Raw genomic sequence first — 27771 nt, 5'->3', positions numbered from 1 at the left:
GGCCGGACTGCAACCCGACTGCAATTTATATGGGAACTGCACGCCGACTGCTGGATTTCGTCTGAAAGAAGATCGTATGTAATCTGAATCGATTAGCTATCGAATGAAATCGATCACATGCTCATTATCGGAATTATTTTCTGAAACATTCTCTGGCAACACTGTTCCAGACGCCGTTTTGACCGTTTTGACACTTTTGACACACGAACACGACCACAGATTAAAAAAAACAAGACAACAACTAGGCTTGGTGAATAGGTGTGGCTTTTCAAGTTTTCAGTTTGCATTTATTTATTTAAATAACCGATAATACATCACGCTAATCAATATTACAAGTCCTGAAGTGTGTTTAGCTTGCATTTTGTGTATTCTAGTCACTTGAATCTTTCACAAACATTAACCTACATGAAATTTGGGGCGTCCGTCAGCCGTTTGGTGTAACAAGTTAAACATTCATCATGTATGGCCGAAAAACTCCTTCTACTTACCGGTCTACGCCTTCGGTGTATTCCCACTACACCACCAAGTAAGTTTACTGTGATATTTCATTCAACATTTCGTAATATATGATAGAAACAAGTGGACGCAGTAATGTTTACATTGTAGTAGGTATAGTAACAGCGCTGAAATGAAAGTGGGTACAGTTCGTATAAATAAGAATAAGAAATGTTAATTAGCACAAATAATAACTAATAATACAGCATAAAATAACACAAAACTAAAATTCAATTACATAAATATTTGTGCCAAAAGGTCCTCACTCAGCTTCTTGTCACGTTGTGTATCGTAGGACACACAACGTGACGCTGATTTTCAGTGAGGCCTGGTTAAAGACTAAAGCTAAAACTATATTATCTGTGGACTGCAAATCTGCTACTGTTGATTAAATACAATGGAATGGAAGGCCTTTTTTTAGACCTTTGGGCAGAGGCGTATTTTAAAGATTTGGCGCCCCAGGCCAGTTAGATTCGCCGCCCCATTAAGTGATGATAAAGTATCTCGTACAAGGAAAAAACCCTGCTTTGTCGCCCCGGGCCATGGCGCCCTTGGCCCTGCCTCTGGGTATGTTAGGGCCCCCCCACATCTGGCGTCTTTCGAGCGTCGGCGTCTACAATTCTATGGCTGCTGGTCGACGCAACGTCGAAGCAGCGTCGACGCAACTGCGCAGCGACGTCATTTTCCTGACCAGACGCCGACAGACGCCGACGCTCGAAAGACGCTAGATGTGGGGGGGCCCTTAGAGGTATGTTATATGTCATTGTCTGAACAACATTTCTTTTTGTAGGTCTTCAACAAATCTCCGTTCTACCAAGTCCGTCCGATCCCTGCGAGTGCCGTGGTATCAGAAGCCAATACTCCATGATGCCTTCTTTCTGGACCTTCAAAGAGGTTCTTTGCTAGCTGCTTCTCTGTCTGTGGTAAGTATCACTTAAAAATAACTTTTTTTATTTTTTAGGTACTAATATTTATTCTGTGTCAGAGCCAAATATTTTTTGTTTCAGTTCATTGCCCTGTTCACATTCGCACAAAGTATCTTCGACCTGTACTGCCTGGGCATGGCCGCTCCGGGCTCCGTACATTACGGGTATTATGCCTTCAGCTACCAGTTCGTCTACGTCGGTAGTGCCCCTGGTAAGTAATATTCTATCTTAACCCTTTAACCGCCAGAGTCTGATATATAAAAAAAAAAAAAAATATTATAGGACATTTTTACACAGATTGACTAAGTCCCACAGTAAGCTCAAGAAGGCTTGTGTTGTGGGTACTCAGACAACGATATATATAATATACAAATACTTAAATACATAGAAAACACCCATGACTCAGGAACAAATATCTGTATCATCATACAAATAAATGCCCTTACTGGGAGTAGAGTAGATATGTATCTTCTGCCTCAGTGTAGGTATTCAAGTCCCCCCGCGGGGTGGGGGGGAGGGGAGGGGGAGGTTCCCCGCGGGGGTGGGGGGAGGGGAGTGGGGGAGGGGAGGGTGGGGGAGTGACCTTGACCTTGAGTGACCTTGACCTTGAGTGACATTGACCTTGAGGGGAGTGACCTTGACCTTGAGTGACCTTGACCTTGAGGGGTGGGGAGGGGGACCTCGAGGGGGAGGGGGACCGGGAGGGGAGGGTGCCTAACGGGGTGAGGGGAGAGGGGAAGCGCCTCGGCGACACGTGAGCATTCAAGGTCAATGCCGCGGGTGGGGTGAGGGGTAGGGGGAGGGTGATGGAGCGTGAGGGGAAGCGAACAAAATATGTGTGACAAGGACAAACGATAATAGCGCTTTCGCTGTTACTCCTACTGAAAGATACATGAGACTATCCCGTTCAGTCATTTCCCCCCACGCCTCATGCCAGATGCAGTTATATCCTAGAATCATGCGCTGGGTACATGCATCGGCCCGCAGGGTGTGCCACGACACTTGCGCACGGGGAAATGAATCAAGGTCTATTAAAAAACCTATACATTTCTTGTTTTTTGATTGGGAATGGGGAATTGCGCAATAATGTGGGGAATGGTCATGTGTGCGCAGGTGTGTAGATAGGTAGGTTTACTGAAATAAAAAAAAAGTTTAAAAGTGAATGAGTCACATTTTATTTATTCAATTACACATGTCAAAAATTTAAAAATACACAATGTTAAAAGATACAATTTTGAATAAACAAGTCAATCAATATAAAACAAAATACCTCAGCTATAATTAAATAATAAAGGCACAAAGTAAATCTAAAATCCCAAAACTTAAAAATACATAATGTTAAAAGTAAAGTTATTAATAAAAACTAATTCACGTTAAAATAATAAATGCATGAACATTATTAAACATCTACTACAATCTATTGCAGAGAGGGTTATTGGGCAGAGGAAGGCCCAGGCTCACATATCTCAGCCAAATAAAAGAAAAAGTTTCTGTCGTGTCGTACGAGGGAGTTAAAAGGCTGGCCCAGCAAAAAGAAGAGTGGCGATTACTCCACCGACAAGAGCATAGCTCTTAAATACTGATGATGATGATGACTACAATCTATTATAACATAAATAAACAAGTCAATCAAAATAAAACAAAAAACCTCAGTCAATAATTATTACTTAATGTTATAATGTCCCCATGCAAGCGTTTTCATACCATCGTCTAAAATTAATCGCTTTTCATCCTTACCAATTAAAATTTTCTTTCTTTTAATTTGGGTGTACATATTGTGCTTATTACTAATTAAATTATACATACTATCATACACGGTTTTACTTAAGTCTAAGCAGGCAAAGTATTTATCAAAATTTAACCGACGTACTGCCGCGGCGCTAACACCTTTGTTTTTTTTTATACATTCGTTTTTGTTTTTTCGATCAGAGTCTAGAACATAGGCATACATTTTTGCCCTTAATGCAACAAATTCTCGCACTATCCTCCCATTGCTTTCATCCTTCATCATGCCCACAACTTTTTTGTTGACATGTGGTAAATTATATACATTGTTTTGAGGAAAGTCTGAAGTGTCAAATCTACTATGCAAGTCAGGTTTAATGTCTTCGTAAAAGTTGTCTGTTTTAATATGATAAACAAACGAGTCGGTGTCTGTATATAAAAGCCGTACATTATCACCGTATTTGTTTACCATATAGTCATAATGGAATCCGTACATGATTTGTTTACTTAAATCTAATACACTAAAACCTACATAAATAGGTTTGTCATATTTAATTTTGGTTTTGTTTAATTGTACAGCAACCAATTCTTCAGAGAAAATAGAGGCACTGTGGAAATTTGGTCTGGAAATATAACGATCAAGACCATATATAGGTTTTGTTCGTTTCTTATGTTCCCTGTGTACAGTATCCCACTGTTTACACAACTTGACATCAACCCTTTTCTCGACATTCTCAATAGTTTTCCCGAATATGGAGTTATTCATGAGTTTGAAGAAATCTTTTTCAAAACTGTTTTTAGCTTGGATTCTCATTTGTGAATTCAAGTCAATATATGATTTTAGCCAAGATGATTGACGGAAAGTGAGGATTTTATGAATTTTCTTACAAATCAATCCATTTTCAATATATTGCTTGAGGTTAGCGTAGTGCACAACATAATTGGTTTTGTCATCGAATGTCAGTAATAACTTTTTAATTTTACCCTCAATCGGTAGTTTAGTTTCCGCACAGAAAGGGTAATCATTATGCAAGTCATGTAAGCTATGCGGATACTCTAAATCTACTTCTAATATATATCCAACATCAGAGTCTGTCCGCAGTGTTGCTATATCAAACAGTTTAATCTCGTCTTCACTCATCCACCTAAAGTTATCGATTGGAAGTGGGCGACGCATGGCATCACCGTAAAGATTATTTATATCCAAATAGATGATAAAACTACTGTCTTGATTCGGGTCATAATCATGCATAAATATATTATTGGCCTTAGCATAGCGATTTGACGCTTGACAAACACCACCTCTTATACCTTTCTTTATAAATTGAATCATTTCATAGTCTGTAAACAATTCTAGCCATACTCCGGTATATTTCAACATTGCATCCCAACTCAAACCGGGTGCAGTGAAATATTGACACGGATCTAATTCATACGCACCTATACACACTTGTCTAAAGTTTTCAAACACTTCAGCCAGTAATGAAACATCAGTCTTTAAATATAAGTCACAGTATTCACCCAGAGTTCTAATATTGAATGCGTCCCAAACATCTTTTGCATGTTGGTAATCCTCGTCGGAAATATTTAAATCGGTAAGGGTGCTATAAAATGCAGCTATAGGTGGTAATGCAGTCTCCTCGAACCGGCTCCAGTCACTTACATACTCATAAGGGAAAACTCCCTTACGCGTAAGCAATTTTATATATTTCTCACGCTCGTTACAACTATCGGATGGTGGTAGGAAATTTGGCAGTATTTTGAATTGCTCCCGTGAAAGATTTGAAGCTAGTTTATCCAAGCTACTTGACATGAACTTATACGAGTCAATAAACCTTAGGCTGTATTCGTTAATTTCTAAATTAAATGAAATATATTTTTCCTTGTTATTAGGAATGCAGGTTAACTTTCCCTTAATCTTGGCCAATTCTTTAATGAATAGATGACAATCGTAACCGCTTAAATTGTGAAAGACGATCGGTATAAACTTTGGTAATTGGTAATTCAAATTACACGAATTGTGTGTTTTGCCTCTTATAATACCCGTTAAATGACAATGGTCCATTACATACGCTTCATCTATTCCAATTTTTTTCTTACAAATATGACACACGTCGGAGGAGGTGTTAGCACCGCTGTTATTTTTTGATGGTACGACTTTTTGCAAGATTTCTATAATTCTATCAGCGTCTTTACGAAGGCTCTTTATAAATTTCTGTACACAATCTTCACCACGATATATGACAAATTTTGATAAATTACTATCATAATCACAATGAATGTAATAGGAAAAACTACATGGCACATGTTTATGGGTGTTATACGTAGCACTTGTAGACTTTTCACTATCCAACGGAACTAGAATCGATTCAAAGTCACCATAAACTACAAATGGTACCTTCATTTTATTTTTATAATTTTTGAAATGTAAGTATTTATCATTTTGCTCGGGTAGCTCGACAAGTGTCTCCCCGCAACCAATTGTTCGGTGTTGATCTAATTTATTTTTATTTGCAAAGGGGTGTAAACACCCATTACATATCCATGTAGCTTTTCCATGCTTACTAATTTGCGAACTCACCAAACGAGACAAGTTCTTGATCCAACAATAATGTGAAATATGACCCCTCTCAAAATAAAGCAAATTTACATGGTTATCGAATGACATTTTCGAAATACGTAGAGGTACAATAGTCAGGCCCCTGTCATTCCTGTCGTCGTCTATTCCATACACATTAACACTAATCTTATTTAATTTTTCAAATTTCTTAATGTCCGAGAGACAAACCGGATCTTTTATACCTGTCACATTCAAAATGTCCGTATAATGTGGGTACGATGAGGTACGGTCACAATGGTTATCGGCTGGATATAGCGCACTAATGACAGCCCAGAAAAAACACTTGTCATCACTGTTTTTCACGTTAACACATGCCTTCTTCGCTTGTACCTCGGGCGGGAGCGGTATATATGTAGATCCTTTGAGTGGTTGGTATTTATTAATGTTCACATTAAGATACTCAATTTTCTCGAGCGTCCAACCGCTGTCGCGCTCTGTAAAATCTTCACATTTCTTAGAAATAGACATGGATATTTGTTCAAAATAAGATGGAAAATCCATACAGTCTTTATGCATAACCACGTTTTTAGTGTTGAAGGACTTTAGATCACGTATCACTTCACCTTCAGTATTGGTTTTCATAAAAGTACCGAAAAGTTCCACATTTATTTTTACATTTTTATGTGTTTCTAATTCAATGTTGATCACCTTTTCAAGCTTCTCTCCAATACTTAGCAAATACAATTTAGGATCTAAAATGTCTGCACTCCCATTAATTCGGTAACTGACAATCCTACACTTAAATGCACTCTCCACAATGTAAACAGCACAATCGTCCGACTTTTCTTGCTCACACAGCAGCTTATGACGTTCCGTCTCGGAGTGTTCTATCAACTTGTTTGATAAAACGTCTATGTTGCAAAATTTGCAATGATGTAACAGAGCCATGGTGATGATTTAATTCACGTCTACACAATCAGTCTGACGCGAAAGGAAATGATTTACGGGTGCTACGTGGCTACACTGAGACTGACGCGAAAGGAAATGATTTGCGGGTGTGCCGTGTGGCGGACCGCGGGCAACTGCCAGGCCCTGCGCGTGCGGCTGCGGAGCGCGGCAGAGCGGGGGAGGGGAGACGCCATGTCAGTTACCGAATTAATGGGAGTGCAGACATTTTAGATCCTAAATTGTATTTGCTAAGTATTGGAGAGAAGCTTGAAAAGGTGATCAACATTGAATTAGAAACACATAAAAATGTAAAAATAAATGTGGAACTTTTTGGTACTTTTATGAAAACCAATACTGAAGGTGAAGTGATACGTGATCTAAAGTCCTTCAACACTAAAAACGTGGTTATGCATAAAGACTGTATGGATTTTCCATCTTATTTTGAGCAAATATCCATGTCTATTTCTAAGAAATGTGAAGATTTTACAGAGCGCGACAGCGGTTGGACGCTCGAGAAAATTGAGTATCTTAATGTGAACATTAATAAATACCAACCACTCAAAGGATCTACATATATACCGCTCCCGCCCGAGGTACAAGCGAAGAAGGCATGTGTTAACGTGAAAAACAGTGATGACAAGTGTTTTTTCTGGGCTGTCATTAGTGCGCTATATCCAGCCGATAACCATTGTGACCGTACCTCATCGTACCCACATTATACGGACATTTTGAATGTGACAGGTATAAAAGATCCGGTTTGTCTCTCGGACATTAAGAAATTTGAAAAATTAAATAAAATTAGTGTTAATGTGTATGGAATAGACGACGACAGGAATGACAGGGGCCTGACTATTGTACCTCTACGTATTTCGAAAATGTCATTCGATAACCATGTAAATTTGCTTTATTTTGAGAGGGGTCATATTTCACATTATTGTTGGATCAAGAACTTGTCTCGTTTGGTGAGTTCGCAAATTAGTAAGCATGGAAAAGCTACATGGATATGTGATGGGTGTTTACACCCCTTTGCAAATAAAAATAAATTAGATCAACACCGAACAATTGGTTGCGGGGAGACACTTGTCGAGCTACCCGAGCAAAATGATAAATACTTACATTTCAAAAATTATAAAAATAAAATGAAGGTACCATTTGTAGTTTATGGTGACTTTGAATCGATTCTAGTTCCGTTGGATAGTGAAAAGTCTACAAGTGCTACGTATAACACCCATAAACATGTGCCATGTAGTTTTTCCTATTACATTCATTGTGATTATGATAGTAATTTATCAAAATTTGTCATATATCGTGGTGAAGATTGTGTACAGAAATTTATAAAGAGCCTTCGTAAAGACGCTGATAGAATTATAGAAATCTTGCAAAAAGTCGTACCATCAAAAAATAACAGCGGTGCTAACACCTCCTCCGACGTGTGTCATATTTGTAAGAAAAAAATTGGAATAGATGAAGCGTATGTAATGGACCATTGTCATTTAACGGGTATTATAAGAGGCAAAACACACAATTCGTGTAATTTGAATTACCAATTACCAAAGTTTATACCGATCGTCTTTCACAATTTAAGCGGTTACGATTGTCATCTATTCATTAAAGAATTGGCCAAGATTAAGGGAAAGTTAACCTGCATTCCTAATAACAAGGAAAAATATATTTCATTTAATTTAGAAATTAACGAATACAGCCTAAGGTTTATTGACTCGTATAAGTTCATGTCAAGTAGCTTGGATAAACTAGCTTCAAATCTTTCACGGGAGCAATTCAAAATACTGCCAAATTTCCTACCACCATCCGATAGTTGTAACGAGCGTGAGAAATATATAAAATTGCTTACGCGTAAGGGAGTTTTCCCTTATGAGTATGTAAGTGACTGGAGCCGGCTCGAGGAGACTGCATTACCACCTATAGCTGCATTTTATAGCACCCTTACCGATTTAAATATTTCCGACGAGGATTACCAACATGCAAAAGATGTTTGGGACGCATTCAATATTAGAACTCTGGGTGAATACTGTGACTTATATTTAAAGACTGATGTTTCATTACTGGCTGAAGTGTTTGAAAACTTTAGACAAGTGTGTATAGGTGCGTATGAATTAGATCCGTGTCAATATTTCACTGCACCCGGTTTGAGTTGGGATGCAATGTTGAAATATACCGGAGTATGGCTAGAATTGTTTACAGACTATGAAATGATTCAATTTATAAAGAAAGGTATAAGAGGTGGTGTTTGTCAAGCGTCAAATCGCTATGCTAAGGCCAATAATATATTTATGCATGATTATGACCCGAATCAAGACAGTAGTTTTATCATCTATTTGGATATAAATAATCTTTACGGTGATGCCATGCGTCGCCCACTTCCAATCGATAACTTTAGGTGGATGAGTGAAGACGAGATTAAACTGTTTGATATAGCAACACTGCGGACAGACTCTGATGTTGGATATATATTAGAAGTAGATTTAGAGTATCCGCATAGCTTACATGACTTGCATAATGATTACCCTTTCTGTGCGGAAACTAAACTACCGATTGAGGGTAAAATTAAAAAGTTATTACTGACATTCGATGACAAAACCAATTATGTTGTGCACTACGCTAACCTCAAGCAATATATTGAAAATGGATTGATTTGTAAGAAAATTCATAAAATCCTCACTTTCCGTCAATCATCTTGGCTAAAATCATATATTGACTTGAATTCACAAATGAGAATCCAAGCTAAAAACAGTTTTGAAAAAGATTTCTTCAAACTCATGAATAACTCCATATTCGGGAAAACTATTGAGAATGTCGAGAAAAGGGTTGATGTCAAGTTGTGTAAACAGTGGGATACTGTACACAGGGAACATAAGAAACGAACAAAACCTATATATGGTCTTGATCGTTATATTTCCAGACCAAATTTCCACAGTGCCTCTATTTTCTCTGAAGAATTGGTTGCTGTACAATTAAACAAAACCAAAATTAAATATGACAAACCTATTTATGTAGGTTTTAGTGTATTAGATTTAAGTAAACAAATCATGTACGGATTCCATTATGACTATATGGTAAACAAATACGGTGATAATGTACGGCTTTTATATACAGACACCGACTCGTTTGTTTATCATATTAAAACAGACAACTTTTACGAAGACATTAAACCTGACTTGCATAGTAGATTTGACACTTCAGACTTTCCTCAAAACAATGTATATAATTTACCACATGTCAACAAAAAAGTTGTGGGCATGATGAAGGATGAAAGCAATGGGAGGATAGTGCGAGAATTTGTTGCATTAAGGGCAAAAATGTATGCCTATGTTCTAGACTCTGATCGAAAAAACAAAATCGAATGTATAAAAAAAAACAAAGGTGTTAGCGCCGCGGCAGTACGTCGGTTAAATTTTGATAAATACTTTGCCTGCTTAGACTTAAGTAAAACCGTGTATGATAGTATGTATAATTTAATTAGTAATAAGCACAATATGTACACCCAAATTAAAAGAAAGAAAATTTTATGTGGTAAGGATGAAAAGCGATTAATTTTAGACGATGGTATGAAAACGCTTGCATGGGGACATTATAACATTAAGTAATAATTATTGACTGAGGTTTTTTGGTTTATTTTGATTGACTTGTTTATTTATGTTATAATAGATTGTAGTAGATGTTTAATAATGTTCATGCATTTATTATTTTAACGTGAATTAGTTTTTATTAATAACTTTACTTTTAACATTATGTATTTTTAAGTTTTGGGATTTTAGATTTACTTTGTGCCTTTATTATTTAATTATTGACTGAGGTATTTTGTTTTATATTGATTGACTTGTTTATTCAAAATTGTATCTTTTAACATTGTGTATTTTTAAATTTTTGACATGTGTAATTGAATAAATAAAATGTGACTCATTCACTTTTAAACTTTTTTTTTTATTTCAGTAAACCTACCTATCTACACACCTGCGCACACATGACCATTCCCCACATTATTGCGCAATTCCCCATTCCCAATCAAAAAACAAGAAATGTATAGGTTTTTTAATAGACCTTGATTCATTTCCCCGTGCGCAAGTGTCGTGGCACACCCTGCGGGCCGATGCATGTACCCAGCGCATGATTCTAGGATATAACTGCATCTGGCATGAGGCGTGGGGGGAAATGACTGAACGGGATAGTCTCATGTATCTTTCAGTAGGAGTAACAGCGAAAGCGCTATTATCGTTTGTCCTTGTCACACATATTTTGTTCGCTTCCCCTCACGCTCCATCACCCTCCCCCTACCCCTCACCCCACCCGCGGCATTGACCTTGAATGCTCACGTGTCGCCGAGGCGCTTCCCCTCTCCCCTCACCCCGTTAGGCACCCTCCCCTCCCGGTCCCCCTCCCCCTTGAGGTCCCCCTCCCCTCCCCTCAAGGTCAATGTCAAGGTCACTCAAGGTCAAGGTCACTCCCCTCCCTCCCCTCCCCTCCCCCTCCCCCCCTCCCCCACCCCCGCGGGGAACCTCCCCCTCCCCTCCCCCCACCCCGCGGGGGGACTTGAATACCTACACTGAGGCAGAAGATACATATCTACTCTACTACTGGGATTCGAACCCAGGACCATCGGCTTCGCAGGCAGGGTCACTACCCACTAGGCCAGACCGGTCGTCAAACACCGTCAACATATATAAGACATTACATATCCAGCTCATTTTGCCACAGTCTGATAAATAAGACAAAGATCTGATTTGGTTTTTACAGCCCATTTATAACTCCCGTAACTATGCCAACCTTACTTTGCGTGGTACAATTACTGCCGGTGGCGACACGAGCACGCTCGCTCAAAAATTCCTGGCGGTTAAAAGGTTAATAACACAACTTCCATGAGACACAGACATATTAAATATATTAAGAACGGGTCACTCACGTATTTTAAGTCGAAAAACGCTCGACATGTTTCACTCCGTCCCCCGTCCGAGGAGTGTCATCAGGAGCTTGCGTTTACGACTCAAAAGCGTAACGTTTAGCGTGTAAGGCGTAGCGTTTAGCGTTTTTCGACTTAAAATACGTGAGTGACCCGTTTTTAATATATTTAATATTCTATCTACAGTAGAATCCGTTTATTATGACTCCGCTTATACTGACCAACCGCTTACTATGACGTAATTACTGTGCGAAGTTTGGTTTTCATATAAAATTCTTAGTGACAAATTCAGATAAGATGACTTCGCTTATCCGAAAAATCCCATTTTCATGAAATTATGTCTGGTTATACTGACACTTATGCTGGTTTTCGTGGCCGTCACCACGTCTTTCCCTGCGAGGACGTTTGGTACGTTCGTGGTGTGTAAGGTATTTGAGTTTTGATCATCAGTGACAAGTTGATATTTGTTACAAGTTTAATAAAACTTATTTCTCACAAAGGGATATAAGATTAATTTGGAAAACATAACAAAAATAATAAGTTGTACAACTATGTTTTATATGACATCCGCTTAATATGACGTGTTTGTCACTTCCCTACGATGTCATTATAAGCGGATTCTACTGTATCTATAAACCCTTTTATCCTGAGCCACAGACAAAACATCCTCCAGACTGAGCATAGTCGCGCTACCCCCTCTGCCACGCATACGGTAATTTTACTCCATGTTCGAGTAGAAAGTGACTTTGTGTGACAAAAGGATGTCAAGTGGTGCCAACCCTAATAAATAATTGCTTGGAGCAATGCTGAGCCGACCGGAGCCGAGTTTGCCCGAAGTCAGGAGTGTCTCCACTGTCTCCCCACTGATCTGATCCAGTGTGCCAAGCGCCTAAGTTCTCTTGATGAATTTTATTTTTTATTTGTTTTATTATAGGGGGTCATCCATTAATTACATCACACGTTTAGGAGGAGGGAGGGGGTCAAGAAAATGTGACATATTGTGACATGGGGGAGGGGGGAGACACCAACTTTGTGACGTCACTTTAACTTCATCAGTAACCGAAAATTTATTTAAATTATTTTATTCGCTGTACATTTCAATAACAAGTTTTTAAAACGATAATCGTTTTTATTCGTTTAGTTTTCTTTCCTAAGCAGTTTTGGGTTATAAAATTACTATTATTTATACCGTCAAAAATATTTTGATAAATTATTATTATTAATAATACTTAGGTACTTACTTAATTCGATTTGGCGATTTCGTAGAAAAAATGTGACGTCACACTAGGGGGGGAGGGGTTTGCCAAATGTGACCAAGTGTGACAAGGCGGGGGGAGGGGTCAAAAAACCTAGAAATTCGTGTGACGTAATTAATGGATGACCCCTAGGACAATTTCACTCAGATCGACCTAGTCCCACAGTAAGCTCAATAAGGCTTTTGTTGTGGGTACTAGACGACGATATAATAATATATAATATTCATACATACATACATAGAAAACATCAATAACTCAGGAACAAATATTTGTGATGAACACACAAATAAATGCCCCTACCAGGATTCGAACCCAGGACCTCCTGCTTCGTAGGCAGGGTCAGGACCGACTATAGTTCGTTTTTTTAGCATTAGAAAGAACTTCAAAGAAGGTAAGCGATCTTTATATGCCTTTTAATTGAAAAACGCTTTTTAAAAATTAGTAACTATTACTTATGAAAGCAGAAGAATGTAAATGATCGTATTAGATTCATAATTGTTACATATTTGCCGCAACTTATTTTTAAAATGTGTTTTTCAATTGAAAGACACATCAAGATTGTTTACCTTATTACTAATGCTAAAAAAAAGAAATTTATAGGCTAGGAGGCAGTTAAATTTTAATTAAATATTTTGTTGGTTTCAGTTCGCAACGTGTTGATAATATTCTCGCTGTTCTCGTGGCTGGGATCAGTGGCCGTGTTGGTCACTGGGATCATTCTGATCATAGCTCTGAGGAAGGTACTCAATCATTCTATTTCTACGAGGGTTGCACTGAAAATGTCGGGAATAGAGAAAACTGTCGCATCTAGACAGTCAATCTTTATTTTAATGCATACTTAAACTCAAACTGACCACGCATATAAATTTTCTTTTGAAAGTAATCATTCTGTAATGCACACGGCTCATAATCCCAAAGTCCTTTTTGTATGGCGATTTTGGGGCCTTAGTGGTTTTGTATGAAATTCGTGGAGTAGCCAACGGAATTGAAGTTTTTTTTACATATATATGTATATAAAAGATTTTTTTACTGTTGTCATATGAATATTTAGGAATGTCGAAATCTGCCGATATGCAACTTTTTTGGCAGTCTTTTTAATTAACAGCACAAATGCGATTTTAATTTTTGACGTCGCTTTGGAATGACATGCTTCTTTAAGATCACCCATGGGATAAAATGAAAGTGACTTTCATATTTAATTTTAACTGCAAACGAACGTACGATGAAATCTAGTTCATAAAAAAATAACAGAAGCCCTTTGTAACTTTTATTTGTTCGATGAGGGCATATTGAAAACCGTTAAAAAATATGATTCGAAAAATCACTTGGTCAAAAATTCAAATAATGTTCGACATACAATTTTCAAATTGCCAGTAATTCTTAAATACAAATGACAACCAAATGGAATATACCTTAAAAGTTTTATAAAGAGTTACATTTTTATAAATTATATGCCTCTTTCTATTATGTTATTTCTAAGTGTCCCATTCCCGAATATTTCAGTGCGACCCTCGTACCATCTTTTTAGTGTTTCGTATCAAATGGGTAAAAACGGGACCCTATTTCTAAGACTCCGCTGACCGTCTGTCTGTCACCAGGCTGTATCTCATGAAGTGTGAATACAGCCTGGTGAGCCTGGTGATAGACAGACGGTTATGTGAAATAGCAAGACAGTTGAAATTTTCACAATTGTTGTATTACTGTTGCCGCTACAACAAAAACTAAAACGGAAATAATTTTAACAAGATTCACGATGACGTACACGTTATGCGTGGATCTCAAAGGGTTAAAATGTGTTCATGTTAAGGCCTGTCTCCATATTGCGCGGCAAACTATCGAACATTGGCTCGCGAGGCAGCTGCGCGCAATGGATACCGGGTTGGCTCGCGAGCCAACACGATCAGATCGAGTTGGGTCGCGAGCCAACCCGGTATCCATTGCGCGCGGCCAACACGATCAGATCGAGTTGGCTCGCGAGCCAACCCGGTATCCATTGCCCTGCCGCGCGAGCCAATGTTCGATAGTTTGCCGCGCATGGAGACAGGCCTTTACAGTCATATACCATCATATACATTTCGATGTGATATCTGATAGCCGGAGTCCAGACCGGGGCAATTTCCTCGCGCACAAAACGGCCAGTGTGGAAGTGCCTCGCGCGCGACGCCTCGGGTGACGCACGTCTATACATGGTGTGTCTGACCATGGGCTTTAAATCCAAGGCTTGATTTTACTCGCTAAACTGAGCTACTTTTACTATGGGACCAACCCTAAAATCGGGGAAAATTTTTTGGCTTTTCCATAGAAAACGTCGACGTGTGATCAGGATCAGCCTAAATGTATGAAAAAGTAAAAAATTTTTCGGGATTTCGGGGTTGGTGCCATAATAAAAGTAGCTCAGTTTAGCGAGTAGAATCGAGCCCTGGATTTAAAGCTCCATGGTCAGACACACCCTGTATACACTGGCCGTTTTGTGCGCAAGGAAATTGCCTCGCGCGTATGCGCGCTCTGTGGATCCGGCTAATAACTTGCTAGACGAGTCCTGCAATTAGAGCAGACATAAAATCATGTAGTATACCATAAATACCATCACCATTTCATTATGATACTATCATCATTTCATTATGTACTTACATCATTGCATTATGCACTATCATTATTTCATTATGCAATCATTAATTCATTATACCATTCATGCCGCCATCCTGTAGCTTATCAAAAAGGGTAAAAATCAGGTAAGTAATGCTAATAATTAACACATAAATATATACAAAGCGTCTCTTCATTAGGAGAAATCATTCACCCCTAGACTCTAGACTCCGAATCGGCTTTAAACTATCACTCGCTTCGTTTTCATTACGCCTTATTACCGATAAAATCCCGCCGACTTCTGGCCGAAAGGTGTCGTGTTTCGGAGGTTCCGGGGCAAACTGCCGAATCCGACACAACGGAGCCACGCCGTTTTGTCGTCTAAATAGTGTTTAGTTTTAAGTTTATAAAATACATATGTATGTTAGTCTGTAAGGTATTTGTAATATGGGCCTTGTTGCCTGAATTAAATATCTAAATAAATAAATAAAAAAAATAAAAAAATAAGGTAGAAAATTAAAAAAAGTATTTTTTTTTCAGGAGCACGAAAAGCGCATAGCCCCCTGGCTGTACACGTTCGGTGTGTTCATCCTATTTCGTCTAGTTGCGTTCATATTTGCGGCCATCGTCAACGACATGATATTTGCGTACAACGCGCTCATATGTGTGTGCTGGGTTGTCTTCGTGGTGACCGGGTGCTATGGCTGGCTGCTGGTCTACAGCTTGTACTTAGAGCTGTGTGATTTGACGAAGCTAGAGGATCTGGCGCATTTGCGGGTAAGTACATGATTTGTTTACTAAAATAAATGATAGATTCCAAAAATAAACACTAAATTCCACAAATAATCATTAGATTCCAAAAATAACCATTGGATTCTAAAAGTAGCCATCAGGTTCCAAAAGTAAGCACACATCATAAATAACTATAGTTTTTCATAAATGATTCCAAAATCTAAACGTCAAACCGAATTGCTACATAAAAGTTATTATATGAAAAGCGCATAGCCCCCTGGCTGTACACGTTCGGTGTGTTCATCCTATTTCGTCTAGTTGCGTTCATATTTGCGGCTATCGTCAACGATATGATATTTGCGTACAACGCGCTCATGTGTGTGCTGGGTTGTCTTCGTGGTGGCTGGGTGCTATGGCTGGCTGCTGGTCTACAGCTTGTACTTAGAGCTGTGTGATTTGACGAAGCTAGAGGATCTGGCGCATTTGAGGGTAAGCACATTAGTCGATTTTACAAAATAAACATATTATGCTAATATTGTTTTTTTGCATAATATGTTTATTGCACTATATTCCAAAAATAACCCTCAAACTCCACTAATAATCTCGAATGCTGCGGTCTATAGTCTGTATTTGGAACTCTGCGAATTGACTAAATTGGAAGATCTAGCATTTAAGGGTGGGTATTGCGTATAGAAGTTTTTACTAAAATAAATGTTAGACTTCAAAAATATCCACCAGATTCCAAAAATAATGACAAGATTCCAAAAACAGTCTTCACATTCCATATATATGGGACTTATCAGCCTAATCCTTCTCGTGAGTGAAAAAAATGCCTGTGCCCAGCAATGGGACTTAAGTCAGGCGTGGCTCATTCCGCGATATCGTCGCGTCGCTACAAGTACATGCGGCCTACACCAATTTTGGTGTCTAGCAGTAGTAGTTGCCGCGCACCGCTACGGAACGGACACCTGCTCGCGCTTGTGCCACCTTGCGGTCATATCTGTCGTAAAAGACTCGTTTTGTTAGAGAGTGAACCTTCTGTACAGTCAACAGCAGAAGTTGCTAAGCGGCCCAGGTGTTTAAAATGATCTCGACGCGACTTTATGGTAAGAGAGTAAGAGTCAATAATTTTGAATACCTCGCCCGCTTAACAACTTCTGCTGCTGACTGTACTATTATTAAGTATGTGCTTACGTGCCGGTAAACAAGAGAAGGATATGTAGATATCTTTTTTTTTCCAGATGGGCACCATGGCGTCTCTCAACGCGTCCCTCGCGGGCTCGCGCCCCACCACCCCCCATAGCGCCGTCTCCACCATGCCCGCCTCGCAGATCTGATACACACACTCACACCCTGACCAGAAAACTAGCACGGAAAAAACTGACCAGAAAAGTGGTACTCATGAGCAGAAAAGTGGTCTAACGAACAGTGATACGCAGAAAACTGGGCTCAGTCTGACATTTACTGATGATACTTTGAAAGATATTACTGAGGAGAGTAGCGATGAAGGGACGCCTTTACCTGTGGAAAGGTATGAGACTATAGTGTAGACCCTTTTATGACTTAGCAACATTCTCTAAAATGTTGGTCTCTTTCTAGTAGCATAAAAGTAAAAAAGACAGATATGGACTTTAGGGACACACAAACAATAACGACATATCAGATTTGACAGACATGATTTTATAAAAAATCTAGTCGTACCGATAAAACTGGAACCCTTGGAAAGACAGCAGAAAAGTGGTCTAACTCATGAGCAGAAAAGTGGTTTAACTCATGAGCAAAAAAGTGGTCTAACTCATGACTCTCATGAGCAGAAAAGTGGTCTAACTCATGACTCTCATGAGCAGAAAAGTGGTCTAACTCATGACTCTCATGAGCAGAAAAGTGGTCTAACTCATTAGCACAAAAGTGGTCTAACTCATGAGCAGAAATTTCTGTAAAATGTCGGTCTCTTTCTAGTAGCACAAAGTAAAAAAGACAGGGACTTTAGGGACACACAGACAATAACGACATTTTATATTTGATAGAAAACTAGCCTTACCCAAGAATAAAACCCTACAAGGACCACATATGCGAGGCCCTTTTCAATGTGCTTTCCCAAGGTAATAAAAAGGTTGGCTTTGCGAGGCCCCCCTTAGTGCGAGGCCGTGGGCGGAGGCCCCATCAGCCCAGGCCTATCGGCACATGGGCTGAAATTATTAGAATTACTATTGTATGAAAAAAAGAACAAAACTTTGACAAAATCATAACAAACCTGTTAAATTGTGGCTTTCTTGTAAGCCGAAATGTCTAGACAATTATCAACGGTATTTTTGATATTGACAAAGACTGCATCGACCGTCCAGTGGCGCCCTCATTGTGTGTTTTCTAATAAATCAATCTTATGCATGAGCATAAAGCAATGCAGCATAGCATATGCATGAGCAATGTTTTGCCTATGTAAAAAGCAAACTACATATCTATATTGCTTCTTAAGGGGCCCACTGATTAACAGTCCGCCGGACGGTATCGGCCTGTCAGTTAGAACAAAATTTTGACAGTTCCGAACAACTGACAGGCCGATACCGTGCGGCGGACTGTTAAATTAGTGGGCCCCTTTACATAGGCAAAACATCGACTTTCGTATACCTTAATACAATGTTATAAGGTCTAGTTCTGGTCAGCTAATTATTAATAACGACTTTTAAGTCTGATTAAAATGTATTTTTATTATAAAAAGCCCTTATTTGTTATAAGACATCCGTCCAATGGCCCTTGGCCATTTCTAAGTACCTAGTATAAGTATAAATGTACCACTAGATATAAGGAAATGAATTTTATGTTGTGTGTGTATTTAGTATTATGTGCAGAATTGTAATAGATATTCTTGTGAATCTCATATAGAAATGTAATTTTGATAAGATTTTTTTATGTACAATATAAAGTTTGAATGTTTTAAACATTGACATATATGTAAAGACGGCCTTACGGGCACTAAGAATGGTGCTAATTCAGCGGTGTCACTCATGAATTCGAGCCAATCGTGCAGTTACAACGTGATTGGTCGATGAGTTCGCATCACGCCCGCGATTGGTCGCAACTAGTTGCGTCAGACCGCACGATTGGCTCGAATTCGTGAGTGACACCGCTGAACTAGTTAGCACCATATTCAGTGCCCGTAAGCGTCTTTATCAGAGATGTGACTTATTTGAAATACTTGTATTTAAAATGCAAAATACCTATTTTGTATTTAAATACCTTTTAAAGAAAACTATTTTGTATTTTATTTGAAATAGTTTTTGGGACCTATTTTTAAAATACAAAATACTTTATAGTAAGTAGGTAATGTAGGTAGAAGTTACAATCTCTTCTGATGTTACAATCCTGGCAACTCTCTCATTCAGTTATCATACTTATCATGGAACTGTTGAATTTGTTTAGTAACGTCGCACATGACCACAAGCGTAGCGAGTGATTAAAAAAGTGGAATCTTGAGTGTTGCGAGGGTTTCAAGGCACGAGAGTAGAACAAACTTTTCTGCCCTGGTGAAACACAAACGAGACGTTTTAATCACACTAACGAGAGGCACTAAAACTATTACTAGCTGTAAAACATTACAAATTAATGCTTTAAAAGTTGGCCGTTAAAAACCATCATCCATACCTACATCCTACCGGTTAATATGAGCAAACAACTAGAAATTTGCACTTTAGATAGAGGATTGATTTCAAAGAATAAAGAGAGTCTTACTATTTAATTCTTAATTCAGATACTTTTTAATTCAAATTAGGTATTCACTATTCAGAGTACCTTTTATCGCAAAGTATTTGTATTTTTAAAAAGTATTTTGAAAATACCTATTTCGTATTTAAATACAAATTGTATTTTGCATTTGAAATAGTATTATCGAGGAAGTATTTGTATTTTGTATTTAAATACTTTTTATAAAGTATTTTTCACATCTCTGGTCTTTATAATTATATTGTCAATGGTTTTAAATTATAATATGGCACATTGGGTTATACGTCGAAAATCTCTTTGTAGTAATTAAAAGCACTGAAGTTGTAATAATCACGAACAGCTATTTTCCAGAATAAGATAATGGTATACCTACTTATCTACATACTTGCGAATTTGTACGGATATGAATGCTATTTTGAATTGTGCTTGCTTAACGCAAAATGTAATTGACTGTACCAGTACGGATATGATGGTCGTATTTGTCTACGTGACAGCGTGATAAAACGGTGTCCGTCTCTTTCTATCCCGCAGAGTTAAAAAGTGACAGTTGTTTTATCACGTGGATAAAGCGATCCATAAGTAATAGGCTTGCAGGCGTGGCTCACTCCGCGATTTCGTCGCTTTGCAACAGGTAGATACAAGTACCGTTCCCACAGACCAACCCCTATAGACCGAGCTTATAGGACGACTCGCGGTCACCGCACGTATGGTGTATAGGTCAAATATAAGATTGCTCGCGCGCCACTCCGATCAGTTGCGCCCAAGATTACGACCTGTTAGCAGTGTGCACGAATCTCAGAAAATAAATCGTTAACTATTGAATTCATTGGGAAATCATGGGATATTGCAGCATAAAATGGTGTGGCAAGTCATCTAAGACTACTACTTACAAAACAGATGGAATAACATCCCACTGGAAAGTAAAATTAATTATTTCATTGAATAATGTTTCTTGTCCGCGGGGTTCATTTTATACTGGTCACTAAGCAGAGGCGCAGTAGTCCGTCCCTTTTCGTCAACTTGAAAATGCAATGTGCTATCCCTTTCCCTTTCGACTAGTGATGTGACGATGATGGTTTCGTCAGTTGCGGAAACTTCGTGCTTCGTCATGCCGTATTGTACCATTTTAGACATAAGTAATATGTTTTTAGAATCCTCTAGGCCAGTGGAGCCGCATGTTATAAGATGGACCTGATGATGAAAGACGTGCGAGGGAACTCGGTGTTAGTTTGTAATAGTTGTATGGGTTTTTTAGAATCCTCTGGGTGAGCAGTTAGGTCTCATGTCACGAGATTGACCTGATGATGAACTTCAAAGAAGTGCGAGGGAACTCGGTGTTGGTTTGTGATAGACATATGTTGTATGGGTTTTTTAGAATCCTCTAGGTGAGCAGTAGGTCTCATGTCACGAGATGGACCTGGTGATGAACTTCAAAGAAGTGCGAGAGACCTCGGAGTTGATTTGTAATAGGCATATGTTATTGGTCCATTTGAATATGTTTTCAATACAATCTTCTATGACCTTAACCCATTCATGGCCACGAACCGCCGAGCGTACACAATACGCCAGGCCACCATACAAATCGTTTTTAGCTAAAACGCATGACTCAGCTTATGGGTCTCGAGCCTGGCGCGAACGGTAAATAAATCGCCGCTTATGAAGCCGGCCAGTTGGACAGCATTATGCAACATTTTTACTAACCACCGATTTTCTGTGCCTATCAAAAAAGAAACTAATTATTGCAGTTTGTAGGAGTGAATATTTTTACTTTCTACAAGCGTTTAATGTCTGACCAAGCTAAGTTGGTAGCAAATTTTATAGCCCAGCCTGTGCAAGTGTTAATTTAAACGTCATAATTTCATATAAGTATGACATTTAAATTACACTTAGGTAGTCAGCCTGTGCTATCAAAATCGCTGCCAACTTAGCTTAGTCTGATTCTATTTAACTTGCCGCGTTTTTTGTTGTTGTTTTTTGGGGCAAATCTTGGAAGTTAAATTAGAACCGTTTCCCGATTTAGATGAAATTTTGCATACGTATGTAAATCGAATGACAATGCAATATTATGATGACATGGAGCTGATCTGATGATGAAAACAGGAGATGGCTATGGGAACTCTGTGATAAAACAACGCAAACTAATTGTGTTGTGTGGGTTGTTACAATTGTCACGATAAGTACAAGTTGCATGTGGAAAACAAAGTACCTACAGTCAGCGGTAAAACATGAAATGAAACAAGTTGTTTGAAATGGTAACATTTATTAGAAACAGTTTAAAGAAATATTGTACAATCATTTACATAATAGGTATAAATTTACAAACATATTGTGAAATGATAACATTTATTATAAACAGTAAAATTTGAGTACAATAATTTACATAGTATAATATTTACAAATTTATTATGAAAGGAGACGACCGCTCCCATCGCATTGTAATTCCAGAAACGGAAATGGGAATTACGTTTCTATTAGTAGGTAGGTAGGTATTGGTAGGTAGGTGGCTTTGTTATGTAAAGGCGATTCGGGGCGGTCGTCCACTTTCGTTTCGATAAGTACTACGATTAAATACATTTTACTCACATTATAATCGCACTTATAAAAAATAACAAAATTCTTTTATCTAAGTGAGCAAGTGAGATGACAAATGATTAAAGGAAAACAAATGTTTCTTACCGGTCGGTAAAATTGCATCCACACCGAAATCGTTGTTGTTTATGTCTTCCATCATTGCTGTCAAATCAGGGTGCATAGCAGTGTCATTCAACAAAGGTGAGTTCAGGGTTCCAGAATTCGTAGCCAGGTCATTCGGATGAAGCAGGTTCGGGGTCCAGTTCATAGCACAGTCGGTCAGGTTAGGCGGGTTCAAATTCCGGTAATCCATAGCCATGGTCACAAAATACGAAATCACTAAACAGCACAGGAGGAGTATAAAGTCGCCAACGAATAAATCGTGACTAAATAATATTTTCCATGTTACTCCAAAATACATCTCTAATAGGGGGGATGGGATGAATCACATCTTGAACTCTTGTGACAAATACCACATGAAAGATAATACCGCCGCCGCCGTTCGGATGCATTCCTTGTTTATTGTCCACGTGTGTCCGATAAGCTTACACCTGGTCGGTCATTATCTTTGTTTTAGTAAACGCCATTATATTAGTAACAATAGAGAACTTAAAATGTATTGTAATACTTACTTTCTAATCTGCCGTAGAAACCACGATGTTTGAAAAAACTTGTAAATATTTGTCACAAACCATTTGTTATACAATACATATTAGTTAGTGGTGACTGTTTCAACCGCCTTAATTGTTCTATATTGAAACGAAAAAAAATTAACTTTAACATCATTGTTAGTAGGTAATTGCCTAAGATACAATACAACGATCACCAAATATTATGACATAAAAGTACAGTGGGAAAAAATCCTCGTTGCCTTACCCCTCATACAAAACAAAATATTATTATACTACGGCTTGGTTCCTACAAATTGTTGCTTACCATCATCCAAACAGTAATCAGTTGTAAAATGGTACAATATCAAACAGCTTCAACATGAAATAAGCTTTAAAACCAGCCAATAAAGTTTATTTTAGCCTGCTACGGAAACATTAGCAGTTTTTACAAGTAGCGCCAGGCCACGTTGACCCATACCTTGAGCCCTGTCAATAACTTCTGAAATATATATATTTTTTGTATTTTTTCAATATAGATTTTTCTGTTTGCTTGCATCGCATTATGTATCTAGAATTTCAGTATATTTACTATATTGCACTGATAGTAAACCAAACTTGGATATTCGAGACCCTGTTTTCATTAAAAAAAAACATGTTTATTATTTTTATCCTAATATGCCTTATAGAAACGATTGTTAGCTTATATGTTACTTACGTTATTACATCAAATTACGTTTCGTTTAAGTTTAAATCAGAATTTATTCAGGACTCACATGCGAGTCACTGGCCCTGCGGAACTGTTTGAGCATGACCCATACGCTGAGTCGCTGGCCCTGAATGGGTTAATAAAAGGGACAAAAAAAAATTTATGATATTTTGGCGACACTTTTTTTCTCGTATCGAAAGAGATTGCGATTCTGAGTGGAAATAATATAAAATTTCTAAACTTTAAAATTCAAGTTCTGGGTACTTTAAACAGAAATGCCCTAATATGTTAAGTAAAATTTTCAGGTACATTGTTAAATTACTTAATGAAATATTAAATTATTCAATAAGTTTTAAGTAAGTTTACTCTAAGTATACTAAATTGGTAACAATTTTACCACAATAAATTTCGGTATCACTAGTAGCAGTACCCACTAGCTGTAATGAACATGTCCCATCCCTACGCTTACACGTATCAGCGCGCCATGTTTGAAACGACCAATCGCAACGCCGTGAGCACCCCTCCCGCCTCCCTCCCGCACCTCACAGTTTGGTGATTTGCGTCGGGAACAAAATGGCCAATATTAGGTTTCTAGAGGCGGTGTTCTGTGACCGTTCCACACCAATTTTGGTGGCTAGCCATAAGCCGCGCGTGGCGCTGTCGCCACCTAGCGGCCATATCTGTGCTGATCGTAACAGACGCGTTTTGTTAGAGGAGTCTTCTGTACCTAGTACTATTTTTATTCTGTGACTGTAGTAAGTATTAAACTTTCTAGTGCCTTGAACTGCCTTTATAATAATAACGCACATTTTGAATAAATATTTGACAAATATACTAGTTCTTTTTTATTGTGATTACCCTCTTAAATCTCAATCTTCCATCTGCCCCCTAGCCCCCATTCGCACGACAGCTTTTTCAACGCGCGTTATATAAGCGATTGTATCTGTCCGCACTCTAAATTCGATTTAACGATGTAAGGCTTAAAGTCGAAAATCCAACAACGCTTGATAAAAAACGCCACCGCTGTCGTGTGAATAGATACATGGTTAGCCATTTGTGTCATTCAGACGCTTTTTTAACGCGCGTTGAAAAAGCTGTCGTGCGAATGGGGGCCTACAGTGCACGCACGCTCTTACGCGTTGTTGATACTGCCATCTTGTGGCCTGAATCGGAAACTTAAACTTTACTATGAACAAGAAAACGTACGAGAACGATAGATGGTAGCACTTCCTTTTGTTTATTCCGATTCAGGCCCCGAGATGACAGACCCTCCAACTGGCCTAGTGGGTAGTGACCCTGCCTGCGAAGCCGATGGTCCTGGGTTCGAATCCCAGTAAGGGCATTTATTTGTATGATGATACAGATATTTCTTCCTGAGTCATGGGTGTTTTCTATGTATTTAAGTATTTGTATATTATATATATCGTTGTCTGAGTACCCACAACACAAGCCTTCTTGAGCTTACTGTGGGACTTAGTCAATCTGTGTAAGAATGTCCTATAATATTTATTTAATAATATTATTATTTTTATAAGGAAGGAACTCTAAAACCAATGAAGGTTAAATTATAAAAACAATAAATAAAACAAAAGTTTACAATTTATGGAAATATATATTTCATTACATCAACAGTAACACAGATCATATTTATATATAATATTATGTACAAGTGCACAGTGATTTTATCTAAAAATCTACACATTAATATATCCAAAAACTTCGTGACTTCTCTCGAGTATTAACTCCATACATATTTTAGTATTGTAATACATAACCGGGGCTACTTGTGATAAGGGGCGGTAAAATGGGGTTACTTTGATTCGCGGGGTAACATTCATCGTTGATTTTTGAGGAATAGTGAGTTGATTTTTTTGAACGCGATCTTAACAGAAGTAGATGGTGAAAACATACAGAAACGAATTCCTTATAGTTGAAAATCGATGATCAATGTTACCCCACGAATCAAAGTAACCCCAGTTTACGGTATATCGTCAGAACCATCATTTCATAAATATTTACAAGTTGCCATTCGGTGATATTTTGATATTAATAGGCAAATAATATAGAATGACTTTATACATAATAGCCCCGAGTTTATAAAGAATATAATATACTCGTATAGGTCCAATGGGTTCCAAATTAAATATGCAAACTGAATATGTATATGTATGTATGTTAAATTAACAAAAAAGATGTTCCCAAAAAAAAATGACTACATACTTTTTTGTACATAGATACAGATAGTTACAGATTAAATTAAATACAACAAAGGCGAACTTATCCCTGTATGGGATCTCTTCCAGTTAAATATAACTACAAATGATTTATCTCTAAGATTTACATCTGATGACGAGAATGATAAAATGCAACAATAGCAGTTGTGCAATGCACGATTTGTGCATATGTGTCTGTTTTTCTGGAGGTCCTGGGTTCGAATCCCGTAAGGACATTAAATTTGTTTGAGTGTTTACCACAAATATTAGTTTACAGTACATATGGTGCTACTTTCCCACACTAGTGCGGGAATAAGCACTTTCCGTGCCTATGTCGAAATTTAAAGGCCCATATGTACGAGTACTTACTGCAAAACGTTATACAATATATTTCCTACTTTCCGCACTTGTATCGTAAATAAGTATTCCTGAGAATCCTGAGATACTCAGGTTGTTTACATGTATGTATAGTGTTTATTTATTTATGAAAGCACATGCTTTGCCGTCTAGTAAGTACTCCTAGTACAACTTATACTAGGCCAGTCTGTGTAATATTGTCCCAAGTCCTGAATATGCCAAATATATTTAGTTTTACTTATGTAGGTTATTATTTCAAATCGTGTCAATGCACAACCGCTCTTAAGGCACAGAGAGGTACCTATTAGATAACAGTATATCTAGATGACTATGACAATAAAATATAAGAAAAGAATAAGATATACATTAAGGATGACTCACGTTAGACCGGGCCGTGTCCGGGCCGGAGCTTCCGGCGCATATTTTTCTATGGAAATTATCACGTGATCGCCTGCCATGTCATAGAAAAGTAAGCGCTGGAAGCTCCGGCCCGGACACGTCCCGGTCTAACGTGAGTCGTCCTTAAGGGATCCTTTTTGGTACGGGACCCTAAAAATAAACATACATTTAACTAAACATACCATTATATTACAATATAGGTACATATATTGTAGTCCTACCATCACGGAATAATGGTGTCCCGGACCTTTGAGAGGCGTGCGCCGAGCCGAAGCCAACACGTAGAGGCCCTGGCACTTTAATGAAATGTAATGGGACACCGAGCGGATGCTACCCTTGCCACAGGCGTACCCAGCATTTTTTAAAGGGTAGGGCAGAAGTATGGTTACGTGCCTTAATTGTTCCTAAAAAATTTTAGCTTCTCCTCAGGCCACAGACCAGGGTGGGGCAAGTTGCCCCACTTGCCCCACCGTGCGTACGCCTATGACCCTTGCCCGTGTCATGGGACGCACGCAGAGGCAGCACCCGCCAGGGTGTAAGGGCTATCAATAGCCCAATAGCAAATGCTTACAGCTGCTGAGTTGATGGAATCTAAAATGAACTAGGTTATAAGTTTATTTACTTATCTTTCTTCATAAGTTAGGTTGTTTATAACATGAATATGAAAGTAATATACAAAAACACATAAAAAACAATAAGAAATACATACAAACATATTATAAAAAACCTAACCTAGGGTGCCGCCAGCAGCGGGGCAAGGCCCAAGCTGCCGGTGGTCAGGGCCGCAGAGAGGAACCGGCGGACTATCCGCGCCGTGTCCAAGATCACCGCCTTCTGCATCTGACCCTTGATCCAACCACCCAGCGAGAGTCTCTCAAGATGATAGGTTTATTATTATTACCTAAATATAGGTAAGCCTCTGTTACATTGTTAAAATTAAAAACATAAACCATAGTCTATTATAAAAAATATAATGAATAAAACCCGCATACTAGCTCACTGTTGATATCAAATACACAAAAAAGCTTATTCATAACATAACCTCTTGGGG

General features: G+C 38.4%; 1 protein-coding gene across 1 annotated transcript; it reads left to right on the top strand.

Moving 5' to 3' along the window:
* The first annotated feature begins 220 nt into the window (after window positions 1–220).
* On the top strand, window positions 221–18596 carry LOC134678062 (uncharacterized). Its single transcript, XM_063536505.1, has 6 exons — window positions 221–526; window positions 1286–1418; window positions 1503–1632; window positions 13471–13565; window positions 15952–16188; window positions 17385–18596. The coding sequence occupies exons 1-6, from the start codon at window positions 459–461 to the stop codon at window positions 17478–17480; spliced, it is 759 nt and encodes a 252-aa protein (XP_063392575.1). The 5' UTR covers window positions 221–458; the 3' UTR covers window positions 17481–18596.
* Window positions 18597–27771: the final 9175 nt, after the last annotated feature.

This window comes from Cydia fagiglandana, chromosome 27 (genome assembly GCF_963556715.1).
Source record: "Cydia fagiglandana chromosome 27, ilCydFagi1.1, whole genome shotgun sequence".
NCBI classification, from domain to species: Eukaryota; Metazoa; Arthropoda; class Insecta; order Lepidoptera; family Tortricidae; genus Cydia; species Cydia fagiglandana.
The sequence above is the reverse complement of the archived record's forward strand: the minus strand, read 5'-3'. Positions and strand labels throughout refer to the sequence as shown.

Bases quoted from the DNA above. Each gene is read 5' to 3' on its own strand.
- LOC134678062 (XM_063536505.1), top strand. From the start codon at position 459: ATGTATGGCCGAAAAACTCCTTCTACTTACCGGTCTACGCCTTCGGTG. The intron at 1,633-13,470 runs GTAAGTAATATT...TGTTGGTTTCAG, and splicing joins CTACGTCGGTAGTGCCCCTG to TTCGCAACGTGTTGATAATA. The intron at 13,566-15,951 runs GTACTCAATCAT...TTTTTTTTTCAG, and splicing joins TGATCATAGCTCTGAGGAAG to GAGCACGAAAAGCGCATAGC.